This window comes from Brachyhypopomus gauderio, unplaced genomic scaffold (genome assembly GCF_052324685.1).
Source record: "Brachyhypopomus gauderio isolate BG-103 unplaced genomic scaffold, BGAUD_0.2 sc105, whole genome shotgun sequence".
In the NCBI taxonomy this organism is placed as follows: domain Eukaryota; kingdom Metazoa; phylum Chordata; class Actinopteri; order Gymnotiformes; family Hypopomidae; genus Brachyhypopomus; species Brachyhypopomus gauderio.
This window is the reverse complement of record NW_027506926.1, coordinates 715572-737265: the sequence shown is the minus strand read 5'-3', so window position 1 is coordinate 737265 and position 21694 is coordinate 715572. Positions and strand designations below refer to the sequence as shown.

The window sequence follows — 21694 nt, the reverse complement described above, 5'->3', positions numbered from 1 at the left end:
GAGGCGGACACAAGCGCTGAGGAGAGCGAGATTTATTACAGGAAATTCCATAGGCAGAGTCGATGTAACGGGCATGGGTCATAACGGGTTGGCAATCCTGACATGAAATGTACAAAGGCATGAACACGGACAAAGAAAACAACAAGGAGGACTCACTAAACAGCAGCACTAGGGCGAACAGGCAAAACACAGCGAAAAACAAAAAGACCGACAACTAGACCTGGGAGACACAGGGACTAATATACACAGGACTAAACAAGGGACAGGTGATGACAATGACACAGGGGCGTGGTAACAAACAAGGAATCCATCAAAACCAACGAGCAGGGCGGGACAAACAGGCAGGGAACACGGACATGAGGGAACCCAGAGTGACAGCTACGAGAGGGGGCGTTGCCCTACGTGACAGAACCCCCCCTCAAAGCGTGCCACTCCGGGGCACGCAAGGGCAGACTGGACAGGGACATAGACCAGGACAGGACAGGGAACTACGGTACACGGCGAGGGACAGGAACAGCAGACACAGGACAGACCAGAGGGACAGGACCGGGCAGAACAGGACATGGGGCCTGGGGCATGGCAGGGACAAAGACAGGGGACATGGAGGCTGGCCATGAGCTGGGCCGGGGAATGGCAACACAGGCAGGGACCGGACGAGGTACGGGAGCAGGGCTGGACGGGACAGGACTGGGAACAGACACGGGAGTGGGGCCAGGGGACAAGGCAGAGGCAAACACTGAGGTGAAGACAGCATGGACCACAGAGACAGGCACGGGCACAAAGCGGGTCATGACTTGGGGAACAGACACGGGGACAGGGACCTGGAGGAACTGACCAGACACAAACACAGGGACGGGTACAAGGACACGAACAGGCACACACACAGGAACTGGGACCAACACAAATCCAGGGACAGAACACGGGAGCAAGGGGAACACGGGTACAGAGGCAGGTGTACAGGGCAGAGCAGAGGGCACATAATGTCCGGGCCCAATAGAGGGCAGCACAGTCTCTGGGGACACAGGCGCGGCCGGGCGGCGGGCAGCGGGCACAGGCGCGGCCGGGCGGCGGGCAGCGGGCACAGGCGCGGCCAGGCGGCGGGCAACGGGCACAGGCACGGCCGGGCGGCGGGCAGCGGGAACAGGAGCCGGCAGACGGGCAGCGGGAACAGGCAGGGTCCGCTGGCGGGCAGCGGGAACAGGCAGGGTCCGCTGGCGGGCAGCGGGAACAGGCAGGGGCCGCTGGCGGGCAGCGGGAACGGGAGCTGGCGTGGACGACCTCTCCTGGGTCGCAGGGACAGGAACCGGCACGGACTGCCTACGGGCAGCGGGGACAGGAACAGGCACGGACTGCCTACGGGCAGCGGGGACAGGAACAGGCTCGGACTGCCTACGGGCAGCGGGGACAGGAATCTGAGGTGAGGAGATGCACTCGGGGGGCGGAGCCGCCAAGCCGACGTCTTCGGGGGGCGGAACCACCATACTGACGTCATCGGGGGGCGTGTCCGCCAAGCCGACGTCCTCGGGGGGCGGAGCCACTATACTGACGTCATCGGGGGGCGTGTCCGCCAAGCCGACGTCCTCGGGGGGCGGAGCCACTATACTGACGTCATCGGGGGGCGTGTCCGCCAAGCCGACGTCCTCGGGGGGCGGAGCCACTATACCAGGGGTGCCCACAGTTTTCAGCTTGCGAGCTACTTATAAGATGACCAAGTCAGAAAGATCTACCGGGGGTGGCGGCGAACGTAATTTGTTGAGCGGGGGGGGGGGGGGGGGGGGGGGGGGGGTGGCGAACGTAATTTGTTGAGTGGATTGCAAATTGGCTACCGTGAATGTCAGTCAAAATACAACCGTCAGTGCAAATGTGCGATTCATCTACTACTATTTTCTGTGACGCGATCTACGCACATTCCTTCGCGATCGACCGACACTTCCTTCGCGATCGACCGGTCGATCGCGATCGACGTAATGAGCACCCCTGCACTATACTGACGTCATCGGGGGGCGTGTCCGCCAAGCCGACGTGGCTAGTACTCCCCCCCAAAAAATACTTGGGGGTGTCGTGATGTGTAGCTGGCTGGATCAGCGGCGGTAGGTCCTCCTCCTCAGGGTCCTGGGTGAGCCTGGAAGAATACACAGACACAGAAGCCCCTCGGTGGCTCTCTCTGCGACGGCTCCGCCTCCTCTGAGGCGTCGGGAGCTCGCAGAAGCCATCGAGAGCCAACCGAGGGTTAAGCAAACGCCAGTCTGTGCACTCAATCCGTCTGCCCGCGACTTGTACTACAGGTTTCTCCTCCCTATAGTGATCAAGCCGGGCAGACACGTAGCGCTCAACAGGAGTCTCGACGCGAAAGCCAGTCGAAACCGAAAGTGACTGGGCTTTCGTTGGTGCGCGTCGAGACTTCCGTGTTCCCACAGCGCCAGGGGGATTTCTGTCTCTGGTTCGTTCACGCTGCAATATCGGAGAGTTGAACTGGACCGAACCAGCCAACATCTCATCACAGCGATTAAACTCACCAGAGTCTCGCTCCCTCGCTGTGTCCTTGTAAGGTCGGTCTTTATGTAACGATCTGCGCGGGGCAGAACAGGGAGGCGGACACAAGCGCTGAGGAGAGCGAGATTTATTACAGGAAATTCCATAGGCAGAGTCGATGTAACAGGCATGGGTCATAACGGGTTGGCAATCCTGACATGAAATGTACAAAGGCATGAACACGGACAAAGAAAACAACAAGGAGGACTCACTAAACAGCAGCACTAGGGCGAACAGGCAAAACACAGCGAAAAACAAAAAGACCGACAACTAGACCTGGGAGACACAGGGACTAATATACACAGGACTAAACAAGGGACAGGTGATGACAATGACACAGGGGCGTGGTAACAAACAAGGAATCCATCAAAACCAACGAGCAGGGCGGGACAAACAGGCAGGGAACACGGACATGAGGGAACCCAGAGTGACAGCTACGAGAGGGGGCGTTGCCCTACGTGACACCAGTAATATAGATCAATGTTCTCACTTTAAAGAAAAATACACGTTTACATTTTATACTTTCAGTTTATTAAGTGTGAGCACTTTTAAAATAAAAATGCATTTGGTAGCAACAGCTTTTAGGTGAATTCTTAATTATTTCAATCATAATAATAATGCACTGGTTAGTGTCCCAGTAGGAGTCCACTGTTGCAGATATAGACACCTCAAAGATGTCCTCTGTTTATTGTCCTGGATTACCTTTCTTGAAGGTAGATTTATGAATAACCTTTTCACCAGTCTTCCAGCCATCAGTAACTACCAACAGGGTATCTGGACATTTTAAAATCTCAAATTCAATGACTTTTAAGACCTTTTTAATACCTCTCACAAGAAAAAATAATACTATTACTGGGGATGCAGGTGTGTGCCGGTGGGGGGGGGGTGGCGGCGAACGAAAATTGTTGATGTTGTTGAGGCCGTATACTCCAACGCTAGGAATCTAGCACTAGGACCCTGGAGCGGTTATTTTCTGCATTAGCGCTAGATTCGGCAAAGTTCACATCGCGCCAGAACAACTGAACAACACACACTTATAATAATTTAATGCCTCCCCTCATAAAATTCCAGACATTTTAAGACATTTTTAGGCCTTGAATATGGAAAACTAAATTTAAGACTTTTTAAGGACCCGCGGGTACCCTGTACCAACTACCAGTAACTATTTGCTGATTAATATCGATATAATACTAGTTTTAACATGTTGCTCCTGTACACAGTCAGGAAACAGCTCAAATACATTTTTAATAACACTAAACCCCGAATTGGATTGAATCGATTAAATCAGATTAAATCGAAATAAATCAATTCTTAATCTTCAGAATCGGATCGATTCTTGGAATTTCAATCAATACCCAGCCCTATTAGTAAAACTCTTCCCACACTCTGAGCAGTGAAATGGCTTCTCTCCTGTGTGAATGTGCTGGTGTTCATGGAGATGACTGTGTTTAATAAAACTCTTCCCACACTGTGAGCAGTGATATGGCTTCTCTCCTGTGTGAATGCGCTGGTGTTGCTGGAGATTTCCCTGTGTAGTAAAACTCTTCCCACACTCTGAGCAGTGATATGGCTTCTCTCCTGTGTGAATGCGCTGGTGTTGCTGGAGATTTCCATGTGTAGTAAAACTCTTCCCACACTCTGAGCAGTGATATGGCTTCTCTCCTGTGTGAATGCGCTGGTGTTCTTTGAGATGACTCTGTGTAGTAAAACTCTTCCCACACTCTGAGCAGTGATATGGTTTCTCTCCTGTGTGAATGTGCTGGTGTACGTTGAGATGACTCTGTGTATTAAAACTCTTCCCGCACTCTGAGCAGTGATATCTGTTCTCTCCTGTGTGAATGTGCTGGTGCAGTTGAAGACTCCTCTGTGTAGTAAAACTCTTCCCACACTCTGAGCAGTGATATGGCTTCTCTCCTGTGTGAATGTGCTGGTGTTGCTGGAGACTTCCCTGTGTAGTAAAACTCTTCCCACACTGTGAGCAGTGATATGGCTTCTCTCCTGTGTGAATGCGCTGGTGTACGTTGAGATGACTCTGTTTAGTAAAACTCTTCCCACACTCTGAGCAGTGATATGGCTTCTCTCCTGTGTGAATGCGCTGGTGCAGTTGAAGACTTCCCTGTGTAGTAAAACTCTTCCCACACTCTGAGCAGTGATATGGTTTCTCTCCTGTGTGAATGTGCTGGTGTATGTTGAGATGACTCTGTGTAGTAAAACTCTTCCCACACTCTGAGCAGTGATATGGCTTCTCTCCTGTGTGAATGCGCTGGTGCAGTTGAAGACTTCTCTGTGTAGTAAAACTCTTCCCACACTCTGAGCAGTAATATGGCTTCTCTCCTGTGTGAATGCGCTGGTGTGTTTTGAGACTATTCTGTTGAGTAAAACTCTTCCCACACTCTGAGCAGTGATATGGCTTCTCTCCTGTGTGAATGCGCTGGTGTTTCTGGAGATTTCCCTGTGTAGTAAAACTCTTCCCATACTCTGAGCAGTGATATGGTTTCTCTCCTGTGTGAATGCGCTGGTGTACGTTGAGATGACTCTGTGTGGTAAAACTCTTCCCACACTCTGAGCAGTGATATGGCTTATCTCCTGTGTGAATGCGCTGGTGCCGTTGAAGACTTCTCTGTGTAGTAAAACTCTTCCCACACTCTGAGCAGTAATATGACTTCTCTCCTGTGTGAATGCGCTGGTGTTTCTGGAGATCACTTTGTTTAGTAAAATTCTTCCCACACTCTAAGCAGTTGTAGCTTTTCTCCTTTTCCATGTTTACTGATTTCAGCAGTCTGACATACTCCTCACAGATAAATGTGTTTATGTAGGTAAAGTTTACCTGTTGAGGAAAGTGGATAGCATTAATTGCTAGAGGAAAAAGACATTGTTTCATCTTCTTCTCACAATGAATTTGCAATCATGACAAAGAACCATTTGGGCTCTGCATAATGCAAGACATTAATTCTAAAGACATTCATGCTAAAGACCATCAGGAGACAGTGCTAGGCTTCCTTACTTCACTAAAATGAAAACATTTGTCTATGTTGTGATACGTGTCTCTCTCTGTTTGGTTCAGTGTCACTCTATGTGCCAGTCTATAGGGACTTTTATTTTGTATGGTTCATCAACTTTATTTTCAAAGTTGTTCTTTTCCTTCCTTTCTCTCTCATGGTGCTGCAGAGCTGCTTTGGTCTGTTGAAGCTCCTTATGAGTTCCAGCAGTGTGATTTGATCTTTTAAATTATTGTGCATCAGAGAATTAATCTATGGGCAGCACCAATATAATTAGGGAGAAAAAGCTTGCACCATGGTATGACGACCACACTCGTCTTCTAAAACAGGCAGCTCGAGCAGCGGAGTGCAAATGGAGATCCACCTCACTAGAAGTGTTTAGAATCGCATGGAAAGACGCCGTAGTCAAATATAAACATGCCCTAATAAAAGCTAGAGCCTCATATTATTCGACACTAATAGAAAACAACAAAAATAACCCTAGATTTCTCTTCGCGACTGTATCAAAACTAACAAGAAATATCAATGACACTAGTTCTAATACGGCACTTACACACACTTGTGATTAATTTTTTAACTTTTTTAGTAATAACATAGATATTATCCGACTACAGAGTCATAATAGGCCTACATCACAGCCTAACCTCCAATCCAACCCCAGTAGTATAGGTATTAGTAACTATGCATTTTTTGTGCCAGTTTCTCACCGGAAAGGCGTTGGTTTGGGCTAAAAAGACACTCGGTACAAAATTGGATGAGAAGGGGACCGGGTTTTCTTTAGAGGACTTTTTTATTTTGATGTTTAAACGTTTTTCTCCATATCCAATGGTAGTGGGGGAGTTCAGGAATAGATCTTTCATGGCCAACACAGATGATCCACTCATTCATGTTAAAAGTTTGATGACATTACGAAGAAAGATAGAGGCATCTCTTCGGCCTGCTCCCTCAATACCAACCCAGTTCCTCCAGGAGGCTCTGCATACCGAAGCTACTGCTCAGGCCTCCACGCTCCCTGGCGTCCCTCAGGCCTCCACGCTCCCTGGCGTCCCTCAGGCCTCCACGCTCCCTGGCGTCCCTCAGGCCTCCACGCTCCCTGGCGTCCCTCAGGCCTCCACGCTCCCTGGCGTCCCTCAGGCCTCCATGCTCCCTGGCGTCCCTCAGGCCTCCACGCTCCCTGGCGTCCCTCAGGCCTCCACGCTCCCTGGCGTCCCTCAGGCCTCCACGCTCCCTGGCGTCTCGTTAGCCCCGATGCCTCTGGACATCTCCTTGGCCACCAGGCCACTCTGTAATGTTCCTCTGGACGCGCCTGCTGATGACGCTCTCCCGGCGGCCGTGCTTACTGAACAACAGACGTCTCTGGCAGCAACGCCCTCTAGTGAGGTCATCATGACTGTTGCGTTTCCTAGCGACGCCACCCTGGTTGAAACACTCCCTGGCCCTCCTGCTATCACAGGGCCTCCTATACCTCCAGCTGTCTCCTCGGTAGCAATGCCCCCCGACAACGCTGTCTCTGGGCTGGTTTCGGCTCCGAGGGCTTTGGAGAGGCCTGTGCTGCATACACCTGCACTTCAGAGGGAGTTATCTGTCGCTCCCGCGACCCGGGAATGGTCGCTTCCGTGTTCTGCTCCCCAGTCTTCTGGATTACTCCCTGACCCTGTTACCCAGGAAGGATCTGCTGATAACACCGAGAGGTTCACCCAGACTGTCCCTTTGGATCTAGGAGATCAGAGTTCCATAGGCACAGAGACGAAACCGGCATCAGTGTTGAAGACAGTAACTGACTTCATTGCATGCATGGACTCTAAGACTATGCCTATGTTTTTGGCACCATCCCCTGGTTATGTACTTGTCCCTGTTTCTATTGTGTTGCCTCCTGTTGGAATGTTTAGTTCTAATGTTACAATGTGGGTTCCTCGTGTTGTTGTTAATTTGGTTCCAGTTTCTATGTCTGTTGTTCTTAGTGTGATTATGTCTGTGTTGGAATTGTCTTCTGCCCCTGGGTTTTTCTCTTCTGTTTCTCCTACTGTGCCCATTCCAACATGCCACCAGGGTTCTCCGCAACAGGTACCCTTGCCTCAGTCAATTTCCAGGGTTGCATCGGTCCCCTTAGTTCCTCTGCCTTCTGGGTCTTCCAATTACCCGTGCTTTGCTCGAGGTCCGGTTGTGTCTTCTGGTGTAGACGCTGGGCCTGATTGTGGATTCTCTACAGGGCCTTTTGTCTCTGGCTCTCTCAGTTTTGTGACCCCTGTTTCGGTTAGTCCTGATGGTGATCTCGTCCCGTTGGTTGTTCCTGGCCCCGCCTCTGCCTGTTCCTCTCGTATGGGGTGGTCGTGTGTTGAGTCTGAGTCCGTGCCTACATCTTCTCCTGGTTGTTCTGATTTTGTTCCCCTTTCTCCTGTTTCAGCTTCAGTGGCTCCGGTCGCATCACGTGCCTCCTCTTTAGGTTTTTCAGCTGCTACATTATCTTCAGGATTCCCGATTCGGCCTCCTTAGTTTCGGGAAATGGTTTTGGTTTGGATCGTGCGTGCCCCGGAGTGGCACGCGTAGGAGGGGGGTTCTGTAACGCGTTACTCCGCCCCCCCCCCCCCCCCCCCTCATTTACTTACGTTTATTCGTCGGTTTTAGTGTTTTGCACCGCCTTGTTCCAGCCCTTGGTATTATGGGTCTCACCTGTACCTCATTGTTGTTTAAATAAGTGGGTATTTAAATCCTTAGTTAGGACACGGTCTTTGGCAATCGTTGTTTCATGCCCTCCGCGTTTCCAGGTTGTCCAGTGCCGTCTGTCAGTGCTCTAGATTTTAGTCGATTCACTTTAGTCTTCGTTTCAGTCTTTATCAGTCTGTTCTGTCTCTGGTTATTACAAGTTATGTTGTTATGGTTATCGTGTATTTGTCTCCTTCGGGGTTGGCCGTTGCCTTTGGGGAAACGTTGTCCTTCTAGTTCGCAACCCTGTTAGGTTTGGCCGTTGTCCGTGTTTGTTCTTTTGATTTCCCTGTCTGTCAATGTTTTTATATTAAGGTTCATGTCCGCGTGTGTTCTAATTTTGAGTTACGTGGTCAAAGTCCTATGTAGCTGAATATTTAAAGTTTCATTTGTCTTTTCTAAATCTAGGTATTTACTCCCTTTCACACACGAATTATCAAAGACTACTGACGTGGTTGTTTCTAATGTCTTGTTGATCTGGTCACCGTTTAAAGAGTTGTTACCGCCCATAATGTTATGTGGTTTATTTAAATGCCTCGGTGATCTAGTTGTCACGTAAAGAGTGTTACTGCCCATGTTGCATGTGTTATGTACTGTCGGTGATCTAGTCGTCACTTAAAGAGTGTTACTGCCCAGGTTGCATGTGTTATGTACTGTCGGTGATCTAGTCGTCACGTAAAGAGTGTTACTGCCCAGGTTGCATGTGTTATGTACTGTCGGTGATCTAGTCGTCACGTAAAGAGTGTTACTGGCCATGTTACATGTATTATGTACTGCCTCGTTCATCAAGTCACCATGTTAAGAGATGTCATTGTTCTGTCTTAATATTGTTATATCGAGGTATTACAGTGAGATGATGTAATCCCAGTGTTTCATGGTCTGTCCAGAATGCCTCGTCGGTCTCGTCACCGTGTCGGGAGTTTGTCAATTGGTCATCTGTCTTTGGATTCTAAATTAAATATACAGTCTACTGCAAATGCAACCCTGGTCTCTACGCGTTTGTGTCCTACTTTACCCAAGTCCGCAACAGAATCGTTACACCTACTCCCAACTATTACAGGGCCCTTGCTTAATAATAACAGTTCCCTTAACCTAGGATATGTGCCCAAACAATTAAAATGCGCCGTAATTAGACCCTTGATTAAAAAACAGAATCTCGATCCGCAGATTCTAGCCAACTATAGACCAATTTCTAATCTCCCATTTATCTCTAAAATTCTAGAAAAAAGCAGTTTACATTCAGTTATACCATTATCTCCAATCAAATAGTATCCATGAAAAGTTCCAATCAGGATTTAGACCGAACCACAGCACTGTACGTAAAACAGTAAACGTAAAAACACTCCAATGAATAACCAAACTAAATCAAATGTATGTAACATTACAATACATCCACTATAACAGCATAAAATCAATTAATTCGTACATTAAAGCTACAGTAATAAAACCGTACAACATAACTAGCATATAAGCTTTTATCTTTGTAACAGGAACCACTGAGCTACTAAACAAAAGAACCAAATATAATTATATTCGTATAGTATCAAATAAGTAGCTACGTTATCTGGCTGGGTTAGTTAGCGCTACAACATCCATTATAAAAACACTTTAACACATTGAATTTTCCACAAACTTAGTCAAGACACGAGATTCAACCGTGAGGTAACGGAACGAACAAAATAGTGTGGTTAAGATGTGGTTAAAAGGTGTCAGTGGTACGTATTACTAAGTTAAGTACTTACAGGTCAACCAGTAGTCCAACACTTCCAAACACCAACACGACAATAGGCGCAACTCCACTAAACGCCCGATGCTGATATTGAGAATAAGGAAACCTGTGGTCTGTAATGTCCGATGGTGATGGTAGGTAGAGGTGGGCGGATCGATCCAAATATCGATAACGCTGCTATTGATTTGGAGCAATACTCGTGTAAAAAGATTAATACTCAATCTTTTTAACTCTCCCGCACGCACCGACTGCTGCGTACGTGGATTCATCAAAGTCTCTTCTCTGTCTGTAAGAGCAGCGTTGCCAACAAGTTTCCGCAAAAGTCCAGGGGGTGGAGCTAGATCTAGATCCAACTCCTCCCACCGTTCATAGTTTCTTTCGGTCGGTCCAGGGGGCGGAGCTGCATCTAATCCAACTCCTCCTACGTGTCGCTTACGTTTTCCGACCAGGAAATATAAATCCAATAAATTCACCCTTAAGACTGCTACCGTTTAGAGATCAAAATGTTCTTTAAATGTTATTTAAATAACACAATACACGTTTTTTAAGTTTACAAGAAAACGTAAAAGTTGCCAACTCCTCAGTAAGGAAAGACGCTATTGGCTATCCTAAAAGTCACAAAATGGCGTCATCGCCTAATTAGCATAATACCTGTTTTTGAAGCTGTAAAATAATAACGTTGTGGGAGAGAAAAAAAATTGTAAAAAAATACTATAAATATGTTGGAGTGACTGACTGAGACTGTGTGAGTTAAATTGTGATTTATTTTTATTCGCTTATTTCATGCTGGTCGCCATTTTGATAAATTCCTGCACGAAAACGAGGCTGCGATGGGAAGAATCCCGGAAGTGTCGTGCGGAGCTGCAGGAGCGGTGCAGCTAGTTCAGTGCTGCTGTGGCATATTGTTGTGTGGCAGCTGTAATTTAGTGATGGGAAGATGATACCTCAAGGAGTGTATCCACACACTACACAAACTGTGTTGACACTGTATTGACACTGTGTTGGTCATTGTTGTGTGGCAGGATGTAATTTAGTGATGGGAAGATGATACCTTAAGGAATTATCCACACACTACACAAACTGTGTTGACACTGTATTGACACTGTGTTGGTCATAGCTAGCTAGCAAATGCAAAATAAATAAAAAAAAACATTAAATAGTGTCTAAGTTAGCATGACCTTACCCTGATAATAATCTCCAGACAATGATACAGATAATAATCTTGAGAAAATCTGTTTAAGAAGGTTAATAACTAGTTTAATGTGTGTGCAGGGACCCTGTTTGTATCAATAGGATAAGAGCAACATCATCAGAAGGGGAACCAATGTAAGTACATGCAGTTTTAAGACTTACACAGATGGGAGCTACTGCGATCACTTTATTCATAATATATTTATGTTTGTCAATATTTTAGTTCAACTTGTGACTTTGATGAGGAAAAGGAAGAATTGCACATTACAAATCTGCATGAGAAAGAAATGTGAGTTACCAGAGACGTACAGAGCTGCAAATGATGAATTAATTTGTCAATGAATGTATTACTCATTACAATATTTGATTTCAAAGGTTATTGGAATATTTGAAACATTTTATCTTTATTATGTAAACAAAATAATGGTCTAAGCCCATAACGAGTTGTTGCAGTGCATGAAGTAAGGTCTGGTAATCCATAACACTATTATCAAAGCACTTTAATGTATTGCAAGCAACAGTCAGCAGGGTTTGTATAACATGGTGCAATTACCTCTACTCTATGCTTGGTACGTTACCAATATGGCCAAGTAGAGAGGCTGTAGATGAACTGATCCCACCCTCCTTTAAACAGACATTCCCCAAAGCATGCGTGATACTAGACTGTACAGAGATCTACATCCAAACTGCAAGCTCAAAGGTTCTCAACACTGTCACATACTCCCATTATAAAGGTTCCACCACACTAAAGTCACTGATTGGTATTAATCCTTTAGGGTCAATTAGTCTAGTCAGCAAGCTGTACACAGGCTTCATCTCAGATAAAGAAATTACCACAGAGTCTGGCATTCTGAGCCTAATTGAACCAGGAGATGAAGTAATTGCAGATAAAGGGTTTCTTATCAAAGACCTCCTCAGTAACATTCGTGTGAAACTTGTAATTCTTACATTCTTGGGGCCATGTGGCAATTTAGTAAAGAAAGAAATTACATACACGCAAGAAATTGCTCGGAGTTCTGCCCCTTTCCCTGTGTGGTTCAGTTAACCAGCTGTGTTTGTGCTCTACTTACCCATTTTCAGGGACCTCTTTTTTAATTATGAGGTAACATATTCAAAGTGTATTATTAAATGTTAACATGCATAGTACAACCATGAAGTATATTTTACAAATTCAGTATTATTTTTATTAGCCATACTGGACTTTGAATTGCTGGAAAATTATTCTTCCACTGAGTAACAAACATTCAAACATTTATTCAGCTCAACTTTTATTGATGTGCATTTTTTTTGTTAATAATGAAATTAATGTAACACATTTTTGCTCATTGTGAACCAATAAAAACAATGTACTAATTTTCTAAAAATCATTCTTAGGTTTTTTTTATGGTTCTGACATTTTTATGGTCATGACATTCTCTCACTTTTTAAAATCAATTCTTAAAACTGTCATATTACAGAAACATTTACCTATTAACAGTAGTTTTCTTAAGGAACAATGCTAAATTTATGTGTGCTTCCTTCCTTTATAGTCTCCTCATCTGCACAGGCCAGGCAGAAAATATTCAAAGAAGAACATATCCAGTTTAGTTTTCATAGACTCCCATTTCTTGCCATCAGAGTGGATCTGCTCCAGGTGATTGTCTTTGGTACAGTGAACAAAAAGATCACACCACTTCATTCCAGTGATGCCCACCTGCCCCATTACCTGGTAATAGTAGTCATGGTTGCATTTAAGAGCAAAAGTGCCATCTGGGCCTGCAGACAGGTAACTGCACTCAACAAATCTCCAGAAGCCCCTGAAGAAGCCCAGAATTGTCAACCACCTTACGATCAGGTGAGGCACCTAAATGGGGGGCATAAGGATTCATGATGAAGCCACAAGGTCATGTGTGATTACCTGTTACTTGTTCATACTCTGAAGCTACAATGGGTTCCACCTCTAGGCCCCTTTTCATTGCCAGGGTCTGCACAGGCCTTTTCTGTCTTTGCATATTTGTTGATAAGCAGTCAAAGTCTGCAATTCTAGAAACAATATTTTTGAAAACAGATGAGGTCAGACGCTGGGAGCGGACACTGTGCCAGGTCTTGTTTGTGCTCTGGTCCCTCGTTTCCATCTCCAGTAACTCTGCATCAGAGAGGGTGACAGTCATGCCACAGTAGTAGTTACTCTCATTTTCATTTAAAGCAGTGGTGTAATTACATGGCTGTGGTGGCAGAGGAAATAGTGGGTGAGGGTCAGTGATTGTAGTGGTTGTACTGTATTAACAGGTTTTGGGCTTAAACCTAATGCACGTGGTGGAATGTGCCAAGTCTGTGGCAGTGAGGTGTTACTAACAGTAGGAGGGACAGATTTACAGTCTAGCTTCAAAACATGATTGCAGGATGGCAGCCACGGTGACGAGCTCCTCCGTGTTGTGTTTGTTTTTGTTAATTAATGTTGTCTATTGTATGTCAAACTCGGTCAGCTGGAACAGAGAACAGTTACTAACCATCAGGGACAACATTTCTCCTGACTTTATGGCGGAATTTATTCAAGTACCTTCAGAGTGTGTGGAAATCTTAACAACGGCCGCGCTGATGCTGCTGGGACTAGCAAGGAGACGCTGGAGGTGCAGACGAAGGGTCAGACGTGCGGGCGCGCTTGTACGTCTCAGGCTGCGCGGGCCTCGCACACCTCTACCGTCATTATTCCTCTCCAACCTCCCATCTCTCAGCAACAAAACTGAGGAACTACTCCTGCTCCACCGGACCAACAAGGAGTTCTCCTCTGCTTCTGCCCTCTGCTTCACGGAGACCTGGCTGAACGAGCTGATCCCGGACAGCGCGCTGGACGTACCGGGCTTCCAGCTGCTGAGAGCGGACAGAGACGTGGAGCGGAGCGGGAAGAGCAGGGGAGGAGGAATCTGCTTCTACATCAACGAGCGCTGGTGTAAATACACTACAGTACTGTTAACATCATGCTCTCCTCATCTGGAGTCTCTCTTCATTTACTGTCGGCCGTTTTACTCTCCCAGAGAATTCAGCTCCTTCGTTCTGGCCGGCGTGTACATTACGCCGAGCGCGTGCACCAGCGACGCGCAGAGACAGCTGGCCGAACAGATAATGGAACTAGAGAGAGATCATCCAGACTCATCTGAACAGATAATGGAACTAGAGAGAGATCATCCAGACTCATCTGAACAGATAATGGAACTAGAGAGAGATCATCCAGACTCATCTGAACAGATAATGGAACTAGAGAGAGATCATCCAGACTCATCTGAACAGATAATGGAACTAGAGAGAGATCATCCAGACTCATCTGAACAGATAATGGAACTAGAGAGAGATCATCCAGACTGGCTGCTGATCACCCTGGGGGACTTTAACAGCGCTAACCTCACGAAGGAGATGCCCAAGTACAGGCAACACATCGCGTGCGCTACACGTGAAGGCAACACGCTGGACAAATACTACATAAGCATCAAGAATGCCTATCACGCTGTTGCGCGCGCCGCTCTCGGGCTCTCTGATCACAGCCTCGTTCACTTCATTCCCACGTACCGGCAGAAACTCAAAACCAACAAGCCGGCCGTTACAACAGTGAAGAGGTGGACCAGTGGAGACACAGAGAAGCTGCAGGGCTGCTTCACATCCACAAACTGGGCTGTGTTTGAGGAGGCGACAGACGGACTGGACGAATACACAGACGCTGTGACGTCATACATGAATGAGCTTCTGTGAAGACAGCTGTATTTCAACCAGAACACGTGTTAAACACAGTAACAGCAAACCCTGGTTTTCTATAGAACTGAAACAGCTTAGGCGAGAGAAGGAGGGTGAGAAAAAAGCCAAGTACAAACTGGAGAAAGAGGTAAAGCAGCGAAAAGAAAGTTCTCAGAGCAGATGAATAACCACATCACAGCTAACGACCCATCGTCAGCTTGGAACAGTCTTCAGCTTCTCACTGGCTACAAGTTGAGAAAAACCTCCTGAACCACCGACAGTTCACCAACGACCTGAACGAGTTCTTCTGCAGATTTCAAACAATAGACAATCAGCAGACTCTCTCACCCCATCATCAACCCCCCTCCTCCCCCACGCTGGCTCTCACACCTCCACCCCCAGCTTGTCTCACCATCAGCCTGCAGGACGTCCACAGGCTCTTCATCAGACATAAGGTGAGGGAAAACCCCGGGACCTGATTCAGTCTCCCCATCCATCCTAAAACACTGCTGTGAGCAACTAGCACCAGTCTTCACCAGCATCTTCAACAGATCACTGGAGCTCCGTTGTGATCCAGCCTGCTTCAAGACCACCTCCATCATCCCAGTCCCCAAGAAACCCACCATCACTGGACATAATGATTACAGACCTGTCGCCCTGACATCTGTAGTCATGAAGGTCTTTGAACGCCTGGTCTTAGCCCACCTAAAGACCATCACAAACCCCCTGCTGGACCCCCCAGTTTGCATACAGAGCAACCAGATCTGTTGATGACGTGGTCAACCTAACTCTCCACTTCATCCTTCAGCACCTGGACAGCCCTGAAGTTTGCGGATGATTCCACCCTGGTGGGCCTCATAGCCAACAGTGATGAGTCTGCTTACAGAAAGGAGGTTGATCAGCTGGTGTCCTGGTGCAGCGACAACCACCTGCTGCTAAACACAGACAAGACTGTAGAGATGGTGGTGGATTTCTGACGCAACCCACCCCCTGTATCCCCCCTCTACATCAATGGCTCTGCAGTCTCCACTGTAGAGTCACTCAGGTTCATGGGCACCACCATATCCAGGGACCTGAAGTGGGAGAGGAACACCATCAACATCACCAAGAAAGCTCAGCAGAGAATGTTCTTCTTGAGACAGCTCAGGAAATTTGACCTGCCGCAGACCCTGATGATCCAGTTCTATACAGCGATCATCGAGTCCATCCTCACCTCATCCATAACCACCTGGTTTGGTTCCTCTACCTCAAAAGAAAGAGCCAGACTCCAGCGCATCATCAGATCAGCAGAGAAGATCATTGGATGTAACCTGCCAACGCTTCAGGAGATCCACACCAGCAGGGTGAGGAAACGCGCTCAAAAAATGACACCTGACCCCTCACATCCTGGACATCACCTCTTCCAGACTCTCCCCTCTGGTAGAAGAATAAGGACCATTAAAACCAGCACAACACGACATGCTAACAGCTTCTTTCCCAGAGCTGTAGCTCTCCTTAACCACAGTGGACTCCTCTGAGTCTTTAAACCACTGAACTGAACCAACTGGACTTAACTGCACTGAACAGGACATGTCGCTCACTTGCACTACGCTATTTTGCACAGCTGTACAATGTTAACATCATCCGCAACATCTACAACATTATTAAACATAAACCTACCTCAGGAACATCTGGATACATATTCATACTCACATATTCATACTCACATGTGTACAGTACAGATTTAACATAAACCTACCTCAGGAACATCTGGATACATATTCATACTCACATATTCATACTCACATGTGTACAGTACAGTCTACACGTTGCCGTGTCCGTTAAGTGTTCTCCGTGCGCTATATGCGCTATCTGTGTAGAATAATAAAAGTGACGTCTATCGCAGCCAAGGATCCCGTGTGTCGTCCTTCGCCGCTCCGCCGTGCGTCACAGTAGGTAAAGTGTTTAGGAATGTGGACGCTATTAATATCTAGAGGACAAAAGACATTGCAAATTCATTGTGAGATGAAGATGAAACATAATCATGACAAAGAAGCGATTGGGCTCTGCACAATACTAAAGACATTCATACTAAAGACATTCATACTAAAGACATTCATATTAAAGACAATCATATTAAAGACAATTATGAGACAGTGCTAGGCTTCATTCCTTCACTAAAATGAAAACACTTGTCTATGTTGTGATACGTGTCTCTCTCTGTTTGGTTCAGTGCCACTGTACACATTGCTTCAATTAATTATTCTATGAGCAGCACTAACATATCACAGAAAATGTAATATTTAATGGGGAAAAGGTTATTTTCATGGTTCATAATGTGATTTTCACTGCTGTGAATTTGCTAGGGTACTATTCATAATGTTTAAGGTTGAACAAAATCAGGGTTGCCAACTTTTGACGTTCGCTTGGAGTGAGATTTTAACCTGGAGCCGGTGGCGAGTGTATTTTGTTGAGCGGGGGGGGGGGGGGGGGGGGATGGGTGGCGAACGTAAAATGGACACAGATTCAGTGTTATATCGCCGGTGGATGGCGCTAGAGCTAGCGAACTAGTAACGTATTGAATCATATATGTGGATCTGAGGTAAATAAACTGGATATTTTTTTTCGGCGTGAGATATCGGAAGTGTGGCGTGAGAGCGTGTGAAAACGGTCAAATGCGTGTGTCTCACGCTCAATGCGTGAGAGTTGGCAACCCTGCAAAATTATTAAGAGTCATTAAAAAATACCATTTTCATGGTAGTTTAAAATGGTTTTACAGATAACTGTATATAGCTTATAGAATGATTAATTTGAAAAATAGTGACACCATAACTTTAGCAATTATCTTAAATGCTTTACAATTCAGGGGAGTTAGAAAATAAAACTATAACGTGCTGAGAGTGCAGCGTATAATGCTGCCAAAACGTTGTAAACAAACAGGACATATTCCGCAAGTATCATACTATTTTCAAACAAATGCAGAGCAACTTTCTAATACTTCACACTACACGTACAAATACGTACCTACAATACGTGCAACTGTCCTTAGTGGATCAGGAGTGCCTTCTGAAGAGATTTTCTCAAAAATACACACCGACTGGTACAAATACACCGCTCCTGGACAGTAGGTGGTGCTGTTGGTATCTTACAAGAGCAAAGACGCAGAGAAATACAAGAATTACACTGATGCACAGCTGGAACGGGCGTCTGAAGATTTGCTATCAAAACTGCAAAGGCAGCAAGGATTTTTTACAAAGCTGCAGTCATGAGCTCATATAATCCAGTGCAATCCACGATGTTAGTTATTTATTCGCAGCTCCCTTTGAAGTTTGTTTCTTATTCATAAAGGGTGTGTTCATGATGCGTGTTTGCTCCGTACTTTGTTTAACAGAGATGGATGAACCGAATGAACATGGGATCATAAATTTAAGAGTTTATTGTTTCCCATACTGATTTTGTTCATGTATGTTATATAACAATATTAAAATAATGAAAGCATTCTTTTTGTAAAATGTTTTCTATTCCAAGTCATTCCAGTTGTATACAGTTTGTACATAATTGATTTTGTTCTACATTTCTACTATATTGAAAACCTATCTTAATAAGACACACAGGCAGTTTCACAGGCATAGTGATGGCCTTAATCACAGCGGGCCAGATAAACATGTTTTTCTTCTGATTTTGGTTGATTTGTGTACTATGCATTAAAGTTCCAGTGATTTTGGTGTCAAATGTTTAATTTTTTTATGGTATAATATGATAAAATATCAACTTCCTTACAAAAAGAAAAGAGGGTTGTTGCCATTGTATATATATACACTATATTGCCAAAAGTATTTGCTCACCTGCCTTGACTCACACAAGAGTTTGAGTGACATCCCATCCCTAAGCCATAGGGTTCAATATGACGTAGGTCCACGCTTTGCAGCTAGAAGAGCTTCAACTCTTTGGGAAGGCTGTCCACAAGGTTTAGGAGTGTGTTTATGAGAATTTTTGACCATTCTTCCAGAATATATATACACTATATTGCCAAAAGTATTCGCTCACCTGCCTTGACTCACACAAGAAAATTTAAGTGACAGCCCATTCCACATCACTAGGGCGAGGCATCTTCACATCAGGAAGGATGCAGGACGTCTTCCACAACACAGGGACGTGATCTGGAGACTCATGCTGATGTTGAAGACATACTGCAGGACTTCACACGGCCTGCACCGGCTTTAAGCACCCTGGGGGGGACGCCATCGGGGCCTGCAGCCTTATTTGTGTGGAGTCTATTGAGGTGTCTCCTGACCTGGTCAGCAGTGAGGGTCACTGTGGGGGTGGTTTGTGGTGGAGAGGTGGAGGTGTGAGCTGGACTATCATGAGGGGGGGGGGGGGGGGGTGTGAGTGGAGGGGGCAGCAGGGAACAGACAGCAGTGGAGTCAGGATGAGGGAGGGCAGAGCCTGTAGTGCCAAACCTGTTAAAGAACTGGTTTAGTTCATTGGCCCTGTCTTCACTGTCCTCTTCTACTCTGTTGTCGTTGGACCTGAAACTGGTGATGGTCCTCGTTCCACTCCAAACCTCCCTGATGTTGTTCTGCTGGAGTTCACACTCCAGATTTCTCCTGTAATTGTCTTGTGATTGTGGTCTTTATCTTCCCCTGGATCGTTCTCACCTCCTCTTTGACTCCAGCTCTGAATGCCCTCTTCTTGCTGTTAAGGAGGGACTTAATGTCCTTTGTTATGTTGTTTGGGTAACACTTTACAGTCCTGTTTGGGACAATGGAGTCCACCCAGAAGTTAATGTAGTCCGTTATGCACTCACTAAGCCCGTCAATGTCCTCTCCGTGTGGCTCACAGAGTGCCGGCCAGTCTGTAGTCTTGAAGCAGTCCTGCAGTAGTCACACAGATGAACATCAATGTTGGCCATTTGTAATCACACACACACAGACACACTTTTACCTACTAGTTAAACTTAAAACAGCTTTTTGGTCAACTCTTGTCGGTCAACCATGTTGTTTCTGCTGCTTAAAACAGCATTAGAACTTGAATATGTGCCTAAATTCTGCACCTGATGACCGGCACAATAACAAGGGCTGTTTTACAAACGCATCTTAGCAGAAAGATGTTTCATAAAGCATCATTGAAGACACGTACATGTACATTTAACACCTCTCATGTATCTTAGCAGAAAGATGTTTCATAAAGCATCATTGAAGACACGTACATGTACATTTAACACCTCTCATGTATCTTAGCAGAAAGATGTTTCATAAAGCATCATTGAAGACACGTACATGTACATTTAACACCTCTCATGTATCTTAGCAGAAAGATGTTTCATAAAGCATCATTGAAGACACGTACATGTATATTACATTGAAGACACATACATGTACACCTAGCGCACCACGGACTGTGCTAACGGGCCACCCAATGGAGGATGGGTTCCCTTTTGAGTCTTGGTCCTCCCGAGGTTTCTTCCTATTCCCCACCATCATAGGTAGTTTTTCCTTGCCACTGTCGCCTTTGGCTTGCTCATTAGGGATTTGGACCCATACGATTGTTAACCTTGTAAATCCTGTAAAGATTGTAAAGCTGCTTTGTGACAACATGTGTTGTGAAAAGCGCTATACAAATAAATTTGATTTGATATATTTACCACCTCTCATGTTATTCTTGCAAATGTGTAATGGAAAGGATGCTAGATAGTAATTCACAGCACATTTGGACTAAACTCACCAATTTATTGTCTAAAATTCCACCTTAAATGGTCCCACCATATTCCTGAAGCTGTGAATAAGAAAGCTAGAGTTGACTTCACCTCACCATTATCACATTAAATTCAAACTATAAGCAGGCATGTTTCGACATCAAGAGTTCTGGATGTATTTATCTCCATTAACTCCATAACTCTCCCTATTAATTACAACTAACACAGTTGTTGTGTTTCCACTGTATTTAACAGCCATGTTGTAAACTATACAGCTTGCTGTAGTTTTATTTTCTGCAATAAAATAAAGCCAAACGGCGCATGTCTTCCTCTCAGACATTTCAATACTCCGGTGATGTCTCTCTCTCTCCGTACTGTAAGGTGTCGACTCGAGGAGAGCGCTGAGTGGGCGGGGCCAGGCGGAGCCTACCTGCATGGTTGCTGAGCAACGTGACGGTGTAAAGACTAAAGACGAGAGGGGGCGGGTGCGCTGCTCCGTGCTGTGTGACTTTTTTAAGCGAGTAGTGACAAATCTAGCGACTTTTTGTGGTGTTACTGGAGACTTTTGTAGATTCGGAGATGAACACACATGGTCTTCAGTTACTGTCCTCAGCGAGCAGCGGGTGCTGACGTGAGCCCCGCCCACAACACTCACAATGCAGTCTGACAGTCAGAGCAGACCCGCACCGCTCCACGTCCACGCTGCAAATGAACTGCGCATGCCCAAAGCCGCCGCTGATTGACCCCGCCCCGTATTTACAGAGCCGGATGTAAATATAAATGCGTCTTCAGTGTAATACAAAATAAATCACTGAATTTAACTCACACAGTCTCCGTCAGTCACTCTAACATATTTAGGGTATTTTAATATTTTTTTCTCTACCACAACGTTATTATTTTACAACTTCAAAAACAGGTTTTATGCTAATTAGGCGATGACGCCATTTTGTGACTTTTAGGACAGCCAATAGCGTCTTTCCTTACTGAGGAGTTGGCAACTTTTACGTTTTCTTGTAAACTTAAAAAAACGTGTATTGTGTTATTTAAATAACATTTAAAGAACATTTTGATCTCTAAACGGTAGCAGTCTTAAGGGTGAATTTATTGGATTTATATTTCCTGGTCGGAAAACGTAAGCGACACGTAGGAGATGTTGGATTA

At 45.7% G+C, this 21694-nt stretch overlaps 1 protein-coding gene and 1 long non-coding RNA gene across 2 annotated transcripts in view; one reads left to right on the top strand and one right to left on the bottom strand.

The window, feature by feature from the left end:
- Positions 1–21694, bottom strand: part of LOC143497285 (uncharacterized) — a 377240-nt gene that overhangs the window by 28075 nt on the left and 327471 nt on the right. The window contains exon 5 of the mRNA XM_076993173.1: positions 3893–5224. Coding sequence (XP_076849288.1) covers positions 3893–5224 — 1332 coding nt within the window. The remainder of the gene's footprint in view (positions 1–3892; positions 5225–21694) is intronic.
- Positions 11202–12955, top strand: LOC143497314 (uncharacterized). The gene is made up of 3 exons (XR_013125823.1): positions 11202–11289; positions 11378–11443; positions 12684–12955. It is a non-coding gene; the product is annotated as an uncharacterized LOC143497314 (long non-coding RNA).